General features: G+C 39.5%; 1 protein-coding gene across 7 annotated transcripts in view; it reads left to right on the forward strand.

Moving 5' to 3' along the window:
- TNIK (TRAF2 and NCK interacting kinase) overlaps nt 1–21,032 on the forward strand; it is a 400,443-nt gene that overhangs the window by 224,870 nt on the left and 154,541 nt on the right. For all 7 annotated transcript variants that reach the window (XM_066347641.1, XM_066347637.1, XM_066347638.1 and 4 more), the window contains exons 4-6: nt 1,370–1,495; nt 16,223–16,333; nt 19,631–19,721. In XM_066347641.1, coding sequence (XP_066203738.1) covers nt 1,370–1,495; nt 16,223–16,333; nt 19,631–19,721 — 328 coding nt within the window. The remainder of the gene's footprint in view (nt 1–1,369; nt 1,496–16,222; nt 16,334–19,630; nt 19,722–21,032) is intronic.

Consider the following 21,032-nt stretch of genomic DNA (forward strand, 5'->3'; position numbering starts at 1 on the left):
AAATGATTAGACAGATAAGTGGGGGTTCCAGCTTTGGTGGGTGCTACAAAGGAAGAGACACATGGTGACCCACAGGGCTGGACTCACATCAGACAGAGCAGAGAGCTTTGCTAGGGAAGGGAACTGAGATCTAAAGGCAGAGGAGAGCTTATAATTTCTGGAGAAGAGAGTCAGGTGAAAGGGAAGTTATGGTACAGAATGACCCATACCTCCAACCTTTACCAGCAAATGTGGCGCAGATGTGAAGAAGTGTAGGGGGTGGATAAGATATAGTGGGGGTTGAGGAGGGGGACTTGACATTGCCTGAGAGAGTCAGGGAAGATGTCAATTAAATTCAATCAAAAATGATGAGTAGAAATTGTGTGAAGAAGAGGAAGCGAAGAGGTATCACCTGAGAGACTGCAGAATGGCCCAGAATGTGGATGGGCAAGGAAACAGGGACACACTCTGAGGGTCTCGGGTCATGGTGACACCTTGTACTTAGGCATCATCGTTCCTACTGCTGCATCTAAAACAATTTCACTGGGATAAAAAATTTTCCTACCAACCTCGAAAATGAAATACTATTTTTAAATCCAACTGATACATACATATTAAAATAAAATTATAGAAGAACGCAAATACTTTCCATCAGTGATGCCAGGGGAGGGGACTAAAAGTAACCCAAGTTGGTGGGCTCGGAATGGAAGCTCAGAGTGGATGAAACCTGGAGGAGGACCTTCCGCTCTAGGAGAGTTGCCTCTTTTTCACAGCTGTGGCACTGCCACATTTCCCTCCCCTTTCATGTTGAGTTTCCTGAGGCTGAGGTGGGTACTCCTGCTCCGGGAACTCCCTCCCCAGATCCAGGGAACTTATCCTCACTCCCTTTCTCATCTGACTTTCATCATCTTCAGTCAGGTACTTCGATCAAAGACGACTTCAAAGAAAATGAACTTAAATTTTAGATATGAGTTCATATTTTTTCCTTTCACTTCCTAAACCCTTTTGATATCAGGTACGCCCAGTGTTAGGTGTGTGGTGGACACAGTTCCCAGAGGCGTAGAGTGAGTCTTATCTCAGTAGCCTGTCGACTTTGATCTTTTTTTGCTGGTGAAGGAATGAAGTGTTTTGTTTAATTCTCCCCCAGCAAACTTGCTATGCCTATTTGCTGTACAAACAGAAGACCCCTTAGATTGCCAGTGCGTGGTCTTGCACATTGTTTCTTTGTGGTTAAGAAAGTCAAGTTATATAATAATTATGCTTGTTCATCACCACAGAAGAAAAAACTTAAGAAAGAACTTATGTCATTGATTTATGTAGATAGTAATGAAATACAGAATTATACTAAGACATAGATTTTCATGACTGAATATTAATTATTCTAATACAGGATGAAGAGGAAGAAATCAAACAAGAAATTAACATGTTGAAGAAATATTCTCATCACCGGAATATTGCTACATACTATGGTGCTTTTATCAAAAAGAACCCACCTGGCATGGATGACCAACTCTGGGTATGTAGTGCTCCCCAAACTTATTTTTCTTACATGAAAAACACCTAGTACTAAATGGTACATTTCTCTATCCTCATGACTAAATTTGATTAAGGAACTTTTTAGAAACTTTTAGCCTTATTATTTCCCTAACATTGAGTTTTCCAGGTTTTCTCTCATTTCCTTAAACACCTCTCTGCCTCTTCAGTATCTCACTCAGTCTTCTAGCTCTTAATGTGGACCATTCTTTTTTTTTTTTTTTTTTACAGAGACAGAGAGAGAGAGGGAAGGATAGACAGGGACAGACAGAGAGGAATGGAGAGAGATGAGAAGCATCAATCATCAGTTTTTCGTTGCTACACCCTAGTTGTTCATTGATTGCTTTCTCATATGTGCCTTGACCGTGGGCCTTCAGCAGACCGAGTAACCCCTTGCTCAAGCCAGCGACCTTGGGTCCAAGCTGATGAGCTTTTTGCTCAAACCAGATGAGCCTGCACTCAAGCTGGCGACCTCGGGGGTCTTGAACCTGGGTCTTCCGCATCCCAGTCTGACACTCTATCCACTGAGCCACCGCCTGGGCAGGCTTAATGTGGACCATTCTTAAAGCCAGTTGTTAAGTTCTCTGTCCCCCCCCCCCCCCCCCCCACTGATGACTACTTATATTAAGTTTTTATTACATTTTGGGCACCATACTATTTTTTTCTGGATTATATCATTTTTTTCTGGCTCTTTGAGGTAAACATCCTCATTTTTTGGATGATGAAACTAAGGTTTACAGAGAGGATAAGCAAACTGTCTCAAGGTCTAAATAGCTAGAAATGGTGCAGTTAGGATCTAAGCAAGCTCTACATGAGTGTTTATCCTATTCTGTCACTGATGTGTATAGATAACTGAAATTAAAATTCTAACTCTTTGAATAAAGCACTTCAGACAGTGTATGATACCATGTAGGTACTCTCAAAGGTTGCTTTTCTTTTCTGCTTCCCATTGTCTATTCAGATATGTGCCCTAGTCCTGCAACTTTGACAGTCTGTGATACAGCTTTATTGACTGTCCCACTAATGGTAAGTTCAGTATGTCTGACACCAAAGCCAGTACGCCTGTCCTTGCCCTGCCACCCAGATTGCTCTTCTCCCCACTCTCCTGATTTCTGCTATTGGAAGTGTTGTTATTCACCTTATCCTGAAGGAAAACTCATAATGCTGTCTTGATTTCACCTACATTTGCCAAGTTTATAACCATTCCATTAGTATAAGCCCATTCAATGGAAGCCTAGATTTTGGAACTACTTGATCTCTCTCTCTCTCTCTCTCTCTCTCTCTCTCTCTCTCACACACACACACACACACACACACACACCCTCTGCCTAGATTTTGGAACTACTTGATCTCTCTCTCTCTCTCTCTCTCTCTCTCTCTCTCTCTCTCTCTCTCTCTCTCTCTCTCTCTCTCTCTCTCTCACACACACACACACACACACACACACACACACACACACACACCCTCTGCCTGGATTTTGGAACTACTTGATATCTCTCTCTCTCACATACACACACACACCCTCTGTTCATCTCATATGTTGCTCTTAGATTAATGCCTACAAAAATAGCCTTTTAATTCATTTATCATCTTGCTCATTTTCCAGAAGTCTTAATATGTATCTAACACACAAAATTTGCTAAATTATCCAGTGCTTAATATACATCAAATTATGTATTAAACTACATGTATCCAGTGACCACTATTTCATGAATAACCTGTCACAGAACTCAGTCTTCAGTGGAAGTTACTCTTAATGCATAAGACATTTATAGTCCATCTGAGAAGATAGAACATATACAGTGAACACAAATGGTGATCAGGAAGAATAGAATAGCCTGACCTGTGGTGGCACAGTGGATAAAGTGTTGACCTGGAACACTGAGGTCTCCAGTTCTAAACCCTGGGCTTGCCTGGTCAAGGCACATATGGGAGTTGATGCTTCCTGCTCCTCCCTCATTTCTCTCTCTGTCTCTCTCTCTCTCTCTCTCTCCTCTCTAAAATGAATAAAGTCTTAAAAAACAATTTTTAAAAAGGAATAGAATAATGTTCGCTCAGAAGAGTAAGATTTTCATGTCATTTAATATTGAATACTCCTATCTTTGGAACCGAAAAGATATGCTGGGAATTTTTTTCCACAAGACACATGAGACCCACCTCTAAATTTAGAATAAAAAATGTACTTTAGGGTAAGTAAACCCACTTTGCATGGTCACATTGATTTTATGTATTTTTATGTGACTTCTTAAAGATTTTAATTATGACCTCTTAAATGTATGTTAGATGTACATGTGACAATAAAAATGTAAAGATCATAGGAGAAAATAAATGTGACTGTATTTACTAAAAAGAGATATATAAAGTTTCTTACTGTAAAAATGCAAAAAACAAAGTAAAAATGCAAATAGTTAATTTAGGGAAAATATTAATTTTATATGTGATGAGAGAATTTAGTAGCTTTTAAAGATGAAGTGTTTTTATAAATCAATAGGATAGATATGAAACTACTAATAGAAAGACTGAGTTAAGAATAATACATCAATCAATAAGGTAAGAAGTAGCAGTTACCAATCAAGATTTTAAAAAATGTAATCTTACTAAAAATATAAATGCAAAAGAAGATGAGAATCAGATACCATTTCCTACATAGTAGTTTGGAAAGTTTTGTTTTGTTTTTTTGGGTTTTTTTTTGAATTTTTGTTTTTGGGCTTTTTAAAAGATTTTATTTATTCATTTGAGAGAGGGGAGAGAGAGAGAGGAAGAAGAGGAGAAAGTAGCAGGAAGCAGCATCACTTCCATATGTACCTTGACCAGGCAAACCTGGGGTTTTGAACCAGGGACCTCAGCATTCCAGGTTGATGATTCATCCACTGCGCCATCACAGGTCAGGCTGCGAAGTATTTTTTTTAATGCTATATCCAGAATGGACACCTACTGTTTGTGGAAATAAATATTGGTACAACTTTACTTAAGACCAATTAGAATATATATAGACACACACAGATATCTATCTCCCAAAAAAAGTGCTTTACTATAAATGGCCCAATACTTCCACATGCAGGGATGTGTCCTAAATAAATATATGGGCAGCTACTTAAAGATATACGTAGAAGTTAACCAAAAAAGAATAAATTAAGTAAATCAATTAAGAGATGCTAGTCAACCAGTTAAAATGATACAGATCTGTATTTACAAATGAATGTGCATTGAGAATTATCCTGGAATTTTTAAGGCTTTTTTTAGAGGCTAGATTACAGATAATGTTTTCATTTTAATCAAAAAATGAAAGCTAAAGAAAAAATATATATGCATTGACATGGTGAGAATGTCTAGAATAATACACACTAGCAGTGTTGAAGATATTTGCGTCTCAGTATTAATTTCAGTAATTCAATTTTTAAAACATTTTCCTTTTCCATGTCTGCTTTTCTGCTTTCTCTTAAATTCTAAAATCACAGCCACTTGTTCCTTGTTTTTTCTTTTCACTGAGCTGTCCTTGCTCTTCGTGTAGACAGCTCTCTGAGGACAAGGATTGCGTCTCCTGTATTTAAGTGTCCCCCTCAGTGCCAGGAAGGTACGGGCATACGACGCTGACAAGAGTTGTTTTGTGAATTTAAGTGACATTTATTGGTACAATCTTGGTTGCTATTATTATAATTATTGATACAAACCTGAGAGCTACAGCTACTTTTGAGAGTTTAAAATCCGCTGCAGTTTCACCAGGACAGGATGAGATGGCCCAAGCTGGATAAGCTGCAGATGACAGTGGAGAATGATAGCTATTTTACTGCTGTCTGTAGGAAAGCTTTTTTCTTTGGTCAAGACTACAGTTCCAGATTTTAAAAAAGCATGAATGTAGCTATGAAACTATGATAAGCTATCCCAGCTTATCACAAGTATTTCTAGTTGAGTCACACCTAATTATTAATATCATTTTTTTTGTGAGATGGAGCAGATAAGGTAGTTGGTTTTCTTGTTAGGTTGAACTATTCAAATGAGGGTATGTATTTACAAATTGTAGGGTGATAGAAGAGGAGGAATGGTCAAGCAGGCTTGACTCATTTTCACCTTTTCCTAATCCTGACATTTTTTTGAGCTGGAAAGAAAATTAGTTGTCATTTATTTGGCTAGATCCCAGTAAAGTTCATGGACTTTCTCAGGGTCTCTAAGCTCATCCTGAAACATGAAGATGTCGCTTGGCCTGAAGTTCTGTGAAAGGCACTTAAATTTTTTTATCATTTTTTAATGAGCAAAATCTTCATTTCGTTTTCAGATTGGTAGTGGGAGAAAGCCCGAAGCCTGTCTGTTTCCGCAGTGCACAAACAGAAGGGTTGTACTCTGGAATGAGTCGCTGCCCACCAGTTCTCACTGTAGCCTATTGCTCCTCCCCTGGAGATAGCTGTGGTTTCTGGAAACCAAGAGATGCAAGTGTATGTGTCCATTCATTCATTCACCATTCATCCATTCGTTCGTTCGTTCATTCATCCAACAAATATCAAATACTTGGTAGTTGCAAGGCACTCTTCTAAGCACTTAGGTTGTATCAGTGAACAAAACTGAAGAAATCCCCAACTTTCATGCAGCTTGCAGTTTTGAAACAGACTACAAACAGTAAATGTAATGTGCAAGGGAACTACAGAGAGCCCTAAAAGCTAAGAGTTCCCGGAGGGCAGGGAAATGTCGCAGGGAGCAGACAGGCTTGCAGCGGTGAGTATGTGGCCAGGCGATCCTGTGGCGATAACTGGAGGAAGGCATTCCAGTCCCGTTTTCCAGGAATAACGCCAAGGCCCTTGTGACTGAAAGATGTGAGTGATGAGACTCGAGGCCAGGTCATGCAGGGCCTTCCTGACCGCTGGGAAGATAGCAGCTTTTACTCTGACTGAGGTGGGAATTGGGGCAGGGCGTGGGTGGGGTCTGATTCACAGAGTGATGGTCCCTCTGGTGGCTGGGTTGAGACTAGAATGAATGGAGGCCAATGTAGAAGCAGGAAGATCAGTTAGAAGACTGTTTTAGCGATCCTTTTCCTGAAGTTGGCAAAGGGCCATCAGTAAGTAGTGATCACTTCCAAAACCAGGTCACATGGAGAGGTCAGTGCAGGTGACTTTAGAGTCCCCACATTCTGGGTCGGTCAGATTCGTGCCTGTGCACAGAATTGTTCTGACCCCCAGCTTCTGTGTCGCTGAGGGTGTAACTATAAAGCTATAAAATGCCTCATGAAGGCAAGAGCATCATTTCTTTTTCTAGTTATGCTTCTTCTATTTGATGACAAACTAAGGAGGCATTTGGAAAAGTAAAGGCAAACAAACATAATAATTGGGAAATTAATATCAGATTACACTATTGGTGCAAACTTGGTTATAGAATATAATAGTGTATATTTATTCTAAGGCCTCTGACTCACTAAGTTTGGGCATTTTGTGTTATTAATAACAATGGCAAGTAATGTTTATCATCTGCTTATCATGTGCCGAGTAGGACATTTGTTCACACTGTTCAGCTATTTCATTAGATCTTTACAACCACTCAACAGATTAGATATTTTCATTATCTCTACTTTACAGAAGGGGAAATTAGGTTCAGAGAAGTTGAGAAATTTGCCCAAGGTCTCTTAGCTCGTGGGATGGAGCCAGTGTGCTCACCAACTCCAAGTTGCTGGGTGCTGGAGTCAAGCCCCTGAATCCTTCAGTCTTCTCCTTTCCATTGCAACAAAAGAGTTCCTTATCAAATGTTGGTCTTCCAAATAGCATTGAAGCTTTGCATTTTAATAAGTTCATTTTATTAAGTTCATTTTAATAAGTTCACCTTTTCTCTCCATTTATTAGTTTCCCCAACTCTCAATGAAGACAGTAAGACCTGTTAGCTGCTCAGAAGACTGGTGTGAAGTCTAGGAAATACATTTGGAAAAGTACATTAAACCTTTTGGGAATGTTTTAGCAAACAATTGCTAAGGTCACACATAGTTGACTCTTTGGACAAATTCATGGTTTTCTGTGAGAATTCCATTTATATATATAAAATATTATTATGAAAACATAGCCTGTAACAACCCTGAGAGCAGCACTTTCTAACACATAGCACCGGTATTCAGACTCTAGAAAATATTTCCCAGCTAGTTGTTGAGCTGTGGCTGGGAGACAGAGGTTTGTGCTCACAACCCGCCAGCCACTGTATGTGCTATTTCAGGTGTCTGATTGAATTACAATTGGTGCGAATTCTATCAGTCTTGTCATAGAGATAAACTCTTGTTTAGTACCAGCTCTTTGTGGAAATACAACTACTTCTGATAATGGCCAAGTAATTCTCCCTTATCAACTTTGTAGGGCCTATCCGGAAATCAAAAGAGAGCTTTTTCAATAAAGATTCTGATCTCTCGGAAACAAGGCAGGCGCGGCGTGCACACTGCCTCTGGTGGGGACAGGCTCACCGCGCTGCTGCCTCTGGTGGGGATAGCTCACCGCGCTGCTGCCTCTGGTGGGGACAGGCTCACCGCGCTGCTGCCTCTGGTGGGGACAGGTTCACCGCGCTGCTGCCTCTGGTGGGGATAGCTCACCGCGCTGCTGCCTCTGGTGGGGATAGCTCACCGCGCTGCTGCCTCTGGTGGGGATAGCTCACCGCGCTGCTGCCTCTGGTGGGGATAGCTCACCGCGCTGCTGCCTCTGGTGGGGATAGCTCACCGCGCTGCTGCCTCTGGTGGGGACAGGCTCACCGCGCTGCTGCCTCTGGTGGGGACAGGTTCACCGCGCTGCTGCCTCTGGTGGGGATAGCTCACCGCGCTGCTGCCTCTGGTGGGGACAGGCTCACCGCGCTGCTGCCCCTGGTGGGGATAGCTCACCGCGCTGCTGCCTCTGGTGGGGACAGGCTCACCGCGCTGCTGCCCCTGGTGGGGACAGGCTCACCGCGCTGCTGCCCCTGGTGGGGACAGGCTCACCGCGCTGCTGCCCCTGGTGGGGACAGGCTCACCGCGCTGCTGCCCCTGGTGGGGACAGCTCACCGCGCTGCTGCCTCTGGTGGGGACAGGCTCACCACGCTGCTGCAGGCCGCTCAGACACTGAGCGAGGCACAGAGTGTCTGTTATACAACATTTCTGATTTCCCTAAAATTAGAAAGTGGAATCACATGTAATTTGTTGTTTCTTCTGATACTTTCACAGGGCTAGAAGATGTTAGAAAAGGAAATAAATTCCTGGTGAGCTTTCTACATGTAGGGTGGTCGGGTAAAATAGATTATTGTACTGAAATGACTCAATAAGTCATTTATTAGATTGTCACAGTAAAGACGGGCAGTGCTAAGAGTTAGGAAATGATCCTGTGTGCATTTCAGGGACAAGCTTTCTAACAGGAGGCTGAAACCTGGCCTGGGTCTAGAGGCCTGTATCCCACCTGGCATTCAGGTCTCTTATGCTTTGTTCCTTCCTTATAAAAATGGTACCTTTGGACTAGGTCTGACTTTTTACACTGGCAACCTGGAGGCTCAGTGCTGTCCACATAAATGTGTTTAGCTTGGTTGACATATGGTGATGATGTTGTAATTATGCCAACATTACAAAAAATTGAGCAGTTTCACACAAAAGACTGGATTACTTAAAAGGTTTTGAAAAATCAAATGATCTTTCAAAAAAAAAAATCAGAACTATTGGGCCCCAAATCCCAAATAGCAACAGTATGTTAGAAGCCACATGTCCACTCCAGTTTGCATCATAGACTCCATCACTCCCTGTTGTCACTCAGGCTTGCTCAACTTTATGCACTTACATTACTTGTCCATGCCCTGTATAAGGTCATCTGGGAATGTGATACTGAGATGAACTAAGACCCTGGTCGGCAAACTGCGGCTCTTTGGCTCCTTGAGTGTGGCTCTTCCACAAAATACCATGTGCAGGCGCTCCCTCTATAAGGAATGTGCCTACCTATACAGTTTAAGTTTAAAAAATTTGGCTCTCAAAAGAAATGCCAATCGTTGTGCTGTCGATATTTGGCTCTGTTGACTAATAAGTTTGCCGACCACTGAACTAAGACATGCTGTCATTCACCAAAGAGGGTAACTTTCTAGAATTGGCAGTGGTGTTGGCCATAGCCCCCAAACCTAAATCCATTGTAGTTTGGAGTATGTTGCTATAGCATCTTGCCTTGGCAAAAAGCATGTCCACTAACATACTGGTTGTTTTAAGATTTAAATGTAAAGTGTTGCAGATACCACTATTAAAAATTTAACCACTTGTTGTTGAGTCTTTGCAGAGTTAATTAACAATTTTTTCTATGCATCAATAATGAGATTTTCTTTTGGGGGAGGGTGTTTTAATCAGTGTCTGTCACTTTTATAACTAAAGTGTATAGAAGCTAGGTCCCCTGCCTGGAGAAGTGATTGAATCTTACTATTTGTGAACAGAACAATTTAAAAGGCTGAATTTGGTAAACATAGGAGTAACTAAAATAATAAAAGTTGATTATAAACAGTCTCCCAGTTTCAGAGCTACCCCAATGCGTGACCTATAGAGACAAAATATAAGTTACTTAGATATAAACACAGAGTTAAATCTACACTTAATTTAATACTTTGCCATTGGGCTTGAGTTCAGCTTTTATATAGCCATTTTCTGTGAATTAATAGGTGGCTTTGTGACAAGAATGTGAAAATAATTTCTTCTTTTATCCCAATGAATTTCATTTGAACTATACTCAAACTGCTTTTTACCTTAGCTGAAGGAAGATCTATGTATACCCAAAGTTATTCTGCTAATAGTCTATACAGTACTCTCATTCATTTTCTAGATTAATTTTGATCCAAAGTCTGTGTTCCTTTTTACATTGTGCTTCTCGAGAATCCTCAACTACAAAGTTGCTTGGTCTTAAGTCTTGCTTGGTATTAAGTCCTCTAAGGTCAGAAGTTTTTTTTTCTTTTCCTATTTGTAACTCGTCTGAAAACTTGCTCCCTTATCCCCTCTTGCATTCTTCTTTTTGAGTGTAACATTTTGAGAGGCCAAGGTGTAAGTTTCTTACAGTCTTAGGTTAGTGTCTAGGATCGAATCAGTGGCCCAAATGAGCAGGTAATGATTTGCCCCAACAGGAAAATTCCCTAGAACCTCTTGCATGCTTCCTGAGAAGGTTAGCACCAGATACGAACACAGCATGTAGCTAACTTCTCTCATTCTTTGAATGCTGTCATTCTGACTCGAAGATGGATACCTCCTTAGGCATGAGCTGCTAGAGACTTTTCCAGTGGGCCTGTCCTGTGGGCAGGCTTCTCGTTACTAAAAATACCAGTTGGCTCAGTATATTCAAACTACCATTGTCACTCTCAAGCTACAAGGTTGTTCATTATCCAGAAATTTGATTGAACAATTTTGGGACTTCACATCCTTGGGACTCATCTTGTTATCTTTGGAAGACTTAGAATTGGTAGCATAAACATTTGATTTTCAAGTCTAAAAATATAATTTAAGAGCCAAAGGAGTTTGCCCCCCCCCAATGTATGCTAGTTTAAAAAGGAATGCAAAAAGCTGTTAGGTTGCTTTTTCAAATTTGAAATTCCCAACAGTTTTACTTTGTCTTTCTGTTGGGTGATTGAAATGATAAATGTATACCTACCAATTTTTACCTCTTTACTCACATATTTTATATTGTTAGACCTAAACTACCTTTGGCAAATAAAGCTCATTTTTTAACAAAGTACTGAGTTTGGGTTTGTTCACACTTCCATAAATCATGCACATGAGACCTAAGGCTATTTCCAGCCACAGATGATAAAAGTACCCTCTGCCTGGCTGATGTTTCTGGACCTTCAAGGTCAGTAGGCTGATCCTTTGCAGAGTTATAAATTCTTGAAAGTTTATCTTTCCTATCGTTTTCTTAAGGTGCCTCTTCAATTTCTTGGTGTAAATTTCTCTCATTTTAAGCAGACCTTTACCTTCCTGCTCCCTCCACTTTCTTACCCCTGCCTCCTGCCCATTCTTTTACTATAAATGAGAAGGGATCTGGTAGTAGTCATTTATATTTGTGGGTGACTGACTAGTGACATTTGTGAAGAATGGGTTCCTGTCAAGGTATTCTGAGCTAGTTAGTGCCTATAGTTTTAAAATAGCTGAAAACTTTGTTTCTTCTTACAGGCACTTAAAACCAATTAATTAGCAAGTGATTGAATATTATAGGGACCCTAGAAATCATCCTGAGCCTCTTAGGCTAAGTGAAGAGGTGAGCTCAGGGTGGCCTCAGATAGTGCATCTGAGACTCCTTCTGGGTCACCTAAGGCCAGAGAGCCTTTCCTTCAATACTGTCCCGAGCAGGCAAAGTAAAATGCAGCAGGGCGCAACAAGCACGCCTCCTCCCCAGCCTCTAAGAAAAAACTCTTGCTGGTCAGAAATGTAAGAAAACTGACAGAAATATGTGAAAACAACCATGCAAATTGTGAAATAAATATTAGAACTCTGCGCTTTTAAAAATTAACCATTTTAATTTAAATAGAAATAACTACCCATGTCCAGTATTTCAGGCAACCCTTTCCCTAATAATTGAATTGTACTACACTGTGCTGTTTTAAATATCTCCCCCAGCACACTGTTCCAGGCCAGGCCCAACATTGTGCCCGAGCATGCTCTGTCCTCACCTTCGGCTTAACCTTCCTTCTCTCTGTCCAAGTGCCATGCATGTGGATTTCATTTTCTGACCCACTTATGTAGGTGGGGTGGAGTGAGAATTTTAAGATCCCACTACCACTACCTTCCAACCTTCCAAATAAAAAGATCCAATGTCCTGGCTTGCACCACTGTGTCTTCTTGCTCTCTGTGTGTGGGGGGTGTCTTTGGTACTCTTCCATTAACAGAGGTTTTTGAAACACACGTGTCCAAAACCTTTACTAAGCACCTTTTAGCCATTTCTTCACCATCCAAAAAGAGTGGATCTTGCGGAATATTGATGCTGTCTTCTAAGTTGAAACTTTTTAATACATGCAAACAGACCAAAAAATAGAAAAGTAATAAATATAGTTCAATAGTTCAAGATTTCTGGCTACTAGGAACTACATATTCATAGACAGAATGAATGTTCACAGGTTGATGCTCTTCTGTTGGATTTTTTTTTTTTTTTTGTATTTTTCTGAAGCTAGAAACAGGGAGAGACAGACAGACTCCCGCATGTGCCCGACCAGGATCCACCTGGCACGCCCACCAGGGGGCGAGCTCTGCCCACCAGGGGGCGATGCTCTGCCCATTTGGGGTGTCGCTCTGTCGCGACCAGAGCCACTCCAGCGCCTGGGGCAGAGGCCAAGGAGCCATCCCCATTGCCCGGGCCATCTTTGCTCCAATGGGCGCCTCTCCTGTGTGCCCTGGTCGGGAATTGAACCCGGGACCTCTGCACGCCAGGCCGACGCTCTACCATTGAGCCAACTGGCCAGGGCTCTTCTGTTGGATTTTATAGTGGTGAGGGGGCGTTGAGCCCAAGGTGGTTGGAGAGCCTGTTCAGTTCTCAGAGCTGCAACTTGGAAGAGCACCAGGCCTTCCACCCAGTTGCTTAATGAGTGTGTGGATAAGGCTGCAGCTTTATTTCCAAATCAATAAGCTACGCTTTGTTTCCAAGTAAATAATGAAAAGGGAATCGAGGGGAAGGAGAATTAATGAAGCAACAGTCGCACGTCACTTAGCCCAGTACCTGGCACATGGTAAATTCTCAGTAAATGTTAGCAAGTATTGTTACCCCAGTGTCAACACTTGGAAAACTTTCTGCAGGGAAGAATATTAATGCTCTGCTATTGCTTGCTTGTGACATATGAAACTACGGACTTCCTGCTCCTGGGGCCGTCATGGCTGTTCATCAGTGCGAGGAGGTCACTGTGGGAGAGGAGGGTGGGCACTGTGTGGTGGCAGTCATTATCAGGGTTGCTGTGCAGCTGTAGGAACTGGTTGCTAGCAAATGTTGGTTTCTTTCTTTTTCTTAAAGAAAAAAATCCCATTACATAATTTAACAATCATTTTGTTCCATAGTGAGATGAAAAGAAGTTAGCCACCTTCAGCTGGAGCTGAATGGAGAAGCAAATTATAGAAATCACTGACATTAGTGCTTGGCTACAGCAGGATTGTTTCCTATTGAATATTTGAAAGTACTTTGTCCAGTCTAATTGTAAAGAACTGGAGTTGCTGGGCTTCCACCGCTTTCCCTGGGAACTGCAGTTTCAGTTCCGAACGGAGCCCAGTGGGGGTCTTTTTCTCCAGCTGGTACAGGAGCAGTGGGCACATTCATGGGAGGGCTGGTCACTGTGTTCTTCAAAATGGGATTTGCAAAAGAGGTACAAACATGTTTTGCTCACTTAAGAAAATATTCTTTTCTTTCTACCCAAGGACTTTCCTTGGGTCCATTCTGCTGCCACTGAGCCATGATATGCTATTTCTAAAATAATAGGATTTTGAAAACCTCTGTGGAGAATCCTTAAAACACACAAAAGTGCCTGACCTGTGGTGGCGCAGTGGATAAAGCGGCGACCTGGAAATGCTGAGGTCGCCGGTTCGAAACCCTGGGCTTGCCTGGTCAAGGCACATATGGGAGTCAATGCTTCCAGCTCCTACCCCCCTTTTTCTCTCTGTCTCTCTCTCCTCTCTCTTTCTCTCTCTCTCTCTCTCTCTCTCTCCTCTCTAAAATGAATAAACAAAAAAAAAAGATTCTCATTAAAAAAAAAAAACATGCTGAAGTATTTCAAACAGTTTAATGAACACTGATGTACCCCAAGCTAGCCCAATTATCACTACCGTTAATCAGTGGCCAGTTGTACCTCATCTACTCTCTCCCATCTGCTATTACTTTGAAATAAATATTCTCTTCATATCTTTTTTTAATTCTGATAAAATACACATAGCTTAAAATTTATCATTTTAACCATCTTAAAATGTATGTAATTCAGTGGCATTAAGTATACAGTATTATACAACCATCACCTCTATCTAGTTCTAGAACTTTTCCACCCCCAAGGAAACTGTACCCATTAAGCGGACACTCCCATTCCTCCCTTCCTCTAGTGCCTGGCAGTCAACCACTAATCTGCTTTCTGTTTCTATAGATTTGCCTATTTCATATAAATGGATTTGTGCAAGATAAAGCCATTTTTTGTCTGGCTTCATTCAATTAGCGTAATGTTTTCAGGATTTATCCATGTTGTATTACACTTCTGAATTTCATTTGTTTTCATCTATTTTATGGACATACCTTATTTTGTTTATTCATCTGATGATGGACATTTTGGTTATTTCCACCTTTTGTCTTTTGTGAACATTCAGGTACAAGTTTTTGTTTGTATAACTGTTTTCAATTCTTTTGGGAATATATCTAAAAGTAGAATTGCTAAGTCATAGGTTAATTCTATGTTTAACTTATTGAGGAGCCTTCAAACTGTTTGCACTATGACTGTACCATTTTAAATTTCCTCCAGTGAGGATTCTATTAATACATAGTTTCTCCACATCCTTCTCATCACTTGTTATATTGTTTCTTTTTTTTAAAGTAATATACAGCCATCCTAGTGTATGTGAAGTGGTATCTCATTGTGGTTCTAACTTGCATTTTTCTGATAACTGTCAACATTGAGTCTCTTTCTGTGTAATTGTTAGTTATTTATTCCCTGTAATTGTTGGTTATTTATGTATCTTCTTTGCAGAAATTTATATTCATTCATAAACTAATTGCATGAATTTTTATTGAGTTTCAACTTGGGGTACAGTACAGAAAAGAAGAAAACATAATCTCTACCTGAGGTTTTGCAGCCTTGAAGAGTATCTTTTAGGACTTGGTGACATGGTGCTGATGTTATGAATGTACGTTTTAACAAAGCCAATATCAGCAGTGTGATTTTACTCTGGCCCCATATTAGTTCTGTTTCTAGTATCAGGTCAAAGATTGATCGGTAGTTATTCTGAATTGTTGTTATGTAATTTTTAAAAAATGACATAAGTACTGAATAAGGTGACTTTTATTAAAGACTTTTTGAGGAAGAGAGAGAAGGCATGGACATGGATATGTTTCTCTAAGCCAAGAAAATGAATGTAAAAGCTGATAGATTGCTTTTTCTCTTCTAGTCTCTACTTCTTCATTAAGTAAGGGAGGTGTTTATTTTCTGCTTATTTTTATAAAGCTGCTGAGTACTGTAATGAATTCATATTTATAAGGAGGTTTCAGCTTTTTGGATGAAAGGTGCTAAATTGGAGCTTATTGTTTATTAAATTTATTTGATGTTTCCAGCCTCCAGGGAACATTTGCTGAATTTAATTAAAAACAGTCCTCAGTCTGACAGCTTACAGTGCCTCTTAAAACCCAATAACATAAACAGTGTGCATTTCTGTTGTCCTAACTTGGGACTGTCTTTCAGACAGGGGAATGATCCTACTTCTATGAAAAGGATGAATTCAACTGCTGAATGGAAACATATTTTCAACTACATCTGAACTGCTTAGTTGCCCTTGTTTTATAAAATACATAGAGTATGGAGATTTTCCTGTGTTTCCAACCATAATTTTCATGTTGTAAAATTAAAAATAATCTTTCCTTTCTGTCATTTTGGGGAGAAATGAAGATAAAAGCTTATGTTCTATTGATATATCTTGTTTTATGGTCACATTTTCTTTGCAAGAATAACATTCCAAAGCATTCAACTAAAATACCTGATGCTATTTTAAGCTCAGCCCAGTGGAAGCTGAGAAGTGTAATCATAACGATGGCGTGTTTGCTTCCTTTGCCAGCTGGTGATGGAGTTCTGTGGTGCAGGCTCTGTCACTGACCTGATCAAGAACACCAAAGGGAACACATTGAAGGAGGAGTGGATTGCCTACATCTGCAGGGAGATCTTACGGGTGAGTAACAATACAAGAGATCTTGGGAGGTGTTGACCTTTGTACCAAACTTCAGAAACGTACTGGAAACCTCTTTAAAGCTTTACTGTTCCGGTGGTAACGGTAGTGGTGGTTTGCTGGGGTCTGCTGTGGTGGAAGAGTGCCATTCGGAGTAGGCCATGGGCAATCCCATTGGAGGTAACACTGGATTTCTTGTAACAAGGGATTCATGTCCAATTGTGTTTCTAACTAGAGATCTGGTTTTAGATCATGAAGATGGTGTCCCACTTAAGAAATGGATTATTTTAGAGATATTTTGATCATTCATTTGATTTTTCCTTTGTGAAAATTTATAACTAATTTTAGGATTGTATGATTTTACCCATTTCAGTACATAGAGCCTAATTTATCTGATTTTACCTTAAAAAAATCCTTTGAGAGTTAAATCAGTTAAATTAATCAAAGTAGTTGGACAAGACTCTGCCTATTTACTTAGTTTTGCCCACAAATCCCATAACCAGGCAATCTGCACAGTACTATCCTGTTTGCTGAGCTCAGTTCCGGAAGAAGATAGTTGGTCATATTTTACTTCATTCAGACCAGCTTAATTATCTCTTGCTGCTAATATAAAGGCTAATAGATGTCCATTGAGCATTCCTACCAGATCTTCTTGGCAATCATTATTTTCTTATACTCTTTGCCTTCTTAATTTAAGGAAATAAAAATTAAAACTTTTTATAATGTGTCCAAGATACAGCTTTGAGAGCTAGATTATGTGCTGTGGATGGATGGATGGATGGATGGATGACTGTAAATTAAGGAGGATAAAAGGCATTAAAAATGATGTTTGTTAATTAATTTCAAACCACAGTAGGTATAAAGAAAATACAAAACAATATTTTAAAATAACATTTATAATAGCATAAAAATCAAATACTTAGAAATAAATGTACAGAAAGATGTGAACAACTTCTACACTGAGAACTAAAAAACATTACTGAAAGTACAGATAATAAATGGAGGTGTCTAGCATTTCACATATTAGAATGTTCAGTATATAAAGATGTTATTTCTACCCAGTTTGAGCCATGGTTTCATTGAACTCTGCACAAAAATCATTCTAGGCATAGCTGTGGATATTGAGAAACTGATTTTTAAAACATTATATAGAAATGGAAAGGGCTAAGAATGAATACTCAAGGCAATGGAGACAAAAAAAAGCTGGAAGATGTATGATGTTAATTATCAGGACTTATTATAAAGCTACTAAGTAATTAGACCAGAGTAGTATTGCCACAACAACAAATAAGTAAATAGAATTAAGAGCCCAGGAACAATAGACCCCCTTCATAGGGACATATGATTTAATACAAAGGAACTGCTGACGTCCCTGGGTGCTCTTATCAATAAACAAGGTCAATTGAATATCCATGTAAAAACATGAAGCTTAACACCTGCTTATTACATGCAAATATTAGTTCCATCTGGGTTATAAACATAAATGTGAAAGATATAAAAATAAAGCTCTTCAGAAAAAACAGGATAATACCTCTGTGGCTTTGCGGTAGGCAAAATATTTCTCAAACAGAACACAAAGCACAGTTTGAGGGATTAACAAAGAAGCACAGCTTCTGACCTCCTTCCAGGCTGACATTTATCTCCAAACATTTGGTTGTCATTGTGTAAAATGAATTTGAATTTTCTGACTTAAAATTTTACTCATTCAGAGAAAGTGTGATGGGTTATTTTAGTTATCCGGACCACCCAGTAAGTACCAAGAATCTATTGGGTCTCCAGGGCTGGTTCTGCATAATATGCCTTTCTGCACTGCTGGGTAACACTGTAGGGGCGCAGTCTTAAGATCAGTCACAGTTCTTAAAGCAGCAGGGAGGTTTCGTCCACAAGTATATCTCAATACCTAATTTTAAGATGTTTGAAAACAATTGTTCTTCCAGTGCAGTTATTCTCCCAAACTATACTGGCATTTGAGACAAGGTGACTCATTGGAAGGCACATTTGATTACAAGAAGTTTCAGAAGTGACTCTCCATGCATCCTGTGATCTCATTAAATACAACCTTTGGCTCATTTATGTGCTTGGGTAGCTGCTTTCACCTGCTTGGGTAGTGAAGAGGGAATGGGACTTTCAATTCCTCTTTTAAGGGTTCACGGGTGTTAGTATGCTGTGAAACCATGTAGCATTTTAATCTGCTTGGTGCCTACTAGTTAACAAAGGTAATTTTTGAAGACCCAAACCACTGCCTCAGCTGTCCTGTCATATGGTGTGTATTCACTGATATTCCTAAACATACAAATGGCTCTTGGGAGCATCCACTTCTCATGCTGAATTTTCTCACAAGGGAATTGAGATATTTAGTTTTGTTTCCTTTTGTATCAACCTCGTCTTTCATACCATGGTTTTGTAGTGGAGAAAAATTAAAAGTACAGAAAAGCACAAATTATAAAATGACAATATTTAGGGATGCAATACCTTGGACTAACAATTGCTAGCATAACCTAAGTTGCTTCAAGATTCCAATTTTAGATTCTTTTAGGTTTTCTTTTTCTGAAAAAAAAAAAAAGTGACTACTTTAGACAAGTCTGTAGATTCAAGAACTCATATAGCACCAAGAAACCAAAATCAGAGTAATTCATGGAGAAACGGAACACAGTTTTGGATGTTACTGAATAATTATTTCATTTAATGAACAAACACTAAGTCATAAATGTCATAAAGCACTGAAAATGACAGTGATTAATGCCAACAAAGGAAATCAAAATTGTTGCTTTCCTTTTTAATGTGAGCCACATTGGCTAAAGCCAATGGGAAATTTCTTGGCTGTTCTGAGAAATATTTTATTGTGCTTAATTAAATTTGTGTAATAGAAGGTGACTTTTAAACTTGAGTATTGGCCCCCAAAAGTGGAGGATGTATTGTGTCAGGGTAGTTTTCTGTACGTAGGCGCTATAGATGTCCCTGTTACAAACTAGCAAAGACAGGCAGTCCTCACTTGTGACAGTACTGATAGCTGAACTCACATACACTGAGTTTGTGTGGCTCCTAAGATCTAAGAAGGTATGGAAGAGTTTCATTTAGCACAGCACCAGGCATTGCAAGCGCTTCCTCTATGTTTTGGTTTATATTGATCAATTGCCTATGGCTTAGAACAGCATTGTGAGCACGTGAAAGATGTAATATAGTAATGAAAGTATCTTTGGGTGAGTCTACATCGTTTTTGGATCATTAACACCTGAAATAGTTTATTTGTATCTTGCCTTCTATTTCTAGTAACCCCTTTCAACTCTTTTATCACTCCAGGGGCTGAGTCACCTGCACCAGCATAAAGTGATTCATCGAGATATTAAAGGGCAGAATGTCTTGCTGACTGAAAACGCAGAAGTTAAACTAGGTAGGAACAAAATCCAGTGAGCCTAGGAATAGCAGGAATTGATTAGGTTATTGCAACAGCTGGTTGTTGTTTTGTAACGAATGTAAATCTGTCATTGTGGATTTGGAGATCATTGTACTAAGAATGGAAAGAAAAATCTTTCTTTGTCTATGTCAAAATATTTTCTAAAAGCATTTTGAGGAGTGAATTTGTATGCAATATCTTAAAAAGAAACATGTGCTTAATCAATGTGTAGAAATAATTGAAGTGTGTTTTTTTAAGCAAAGAACCTTTAAATTAGAAGTGACTGACCTTGAAATGTTTTCCTATATCTTACTGCCTATTTACATTGTTGCTGTAACAGAACAATAGTGACCCATTTTTTTTAATTAAAAATACTCACAGTTAGACATATAATATTTAGAATAACTAATTTCTGCTGTATTCCCACATGTTTTAAGTTAAACTTACTTGATTTCATTATTACCTAGGGCACCAGTGTGCATTGAATGCCCAATATTCTACTTGACAAGCATTCTGATTACCCCACCTCCATCTGGCAGGATTGTCAGTGAGGGAGCCCTTTGCTCTGGTCCATTAGCACCCTTCCCACAGCCAATCTAAGACTGTCCAGACACGGTAGAGAATCCCACATGTGTTTGTCTGCTCTATGGGTATGAGTAAGAGCATAAATTGACAAATGTATCCTAGGATATACAATGTGTCGTCTTGAAAAGAATCACTGTCAGTATGATTATTTTTAAGAGATTTAAATATTTTACCTTCTTTGTTAAAATACATAATATTAATTTTTTTCTTATTTAGCATTTAGGGCCAAACTTTCATTTTAACCAATATCACCCTGTTAAATTTAATTGTCTAAATAAAAAACAAGAAACAAAAGCATGTATTATATCAGGAAAGCAGTTATATATGTAGTGACTGGATCTGCTATTCTCAGAACGTTTACTTGTCCCTAATCAACAGTAATTCTTGAGAGGCTCTGTATAAGTCACTTTTACAAAGATTATCTCACATAAACATCACAGCAACTCCATGTAGATATTGTCATCCTCATTGTATAGATCAGGAGTGGAGCCCCAGGAGGCTGCTCTGCTAGCCTCAGGCCACGTCATGGGGACCTGGCAGAAACGGGTTGTACACTTAGGCAGTCTGACTCCAGAAGCTTAGTTTTTAATCACTTTCTTTGAATCCCTGAAATATGACCCTTTATGGATGCAATCAAGCTTACTTTTCAGCTATAACAGATACTTTTGGTCCCCATGAAACCTTGGTATAACCAAATAGGACAATTTGTGACTCCTTACTTGG

This window comes from Saccopteryx leptura, chromosome 8 (assembly GCF_036850995.1).
Source record: "Saccopteryx leptura isolate mSacLep1 chromosome 8, mSacLep1_pri_phased_curated, whole genome shotgun sequence".
Classification (NCBI taxonomy): Eukaryota; Metazoa; Chordata; class Mammalia; order Chiroptera; family Emballonuridae; genus Saccopteryx; species Saccopteryx leptura.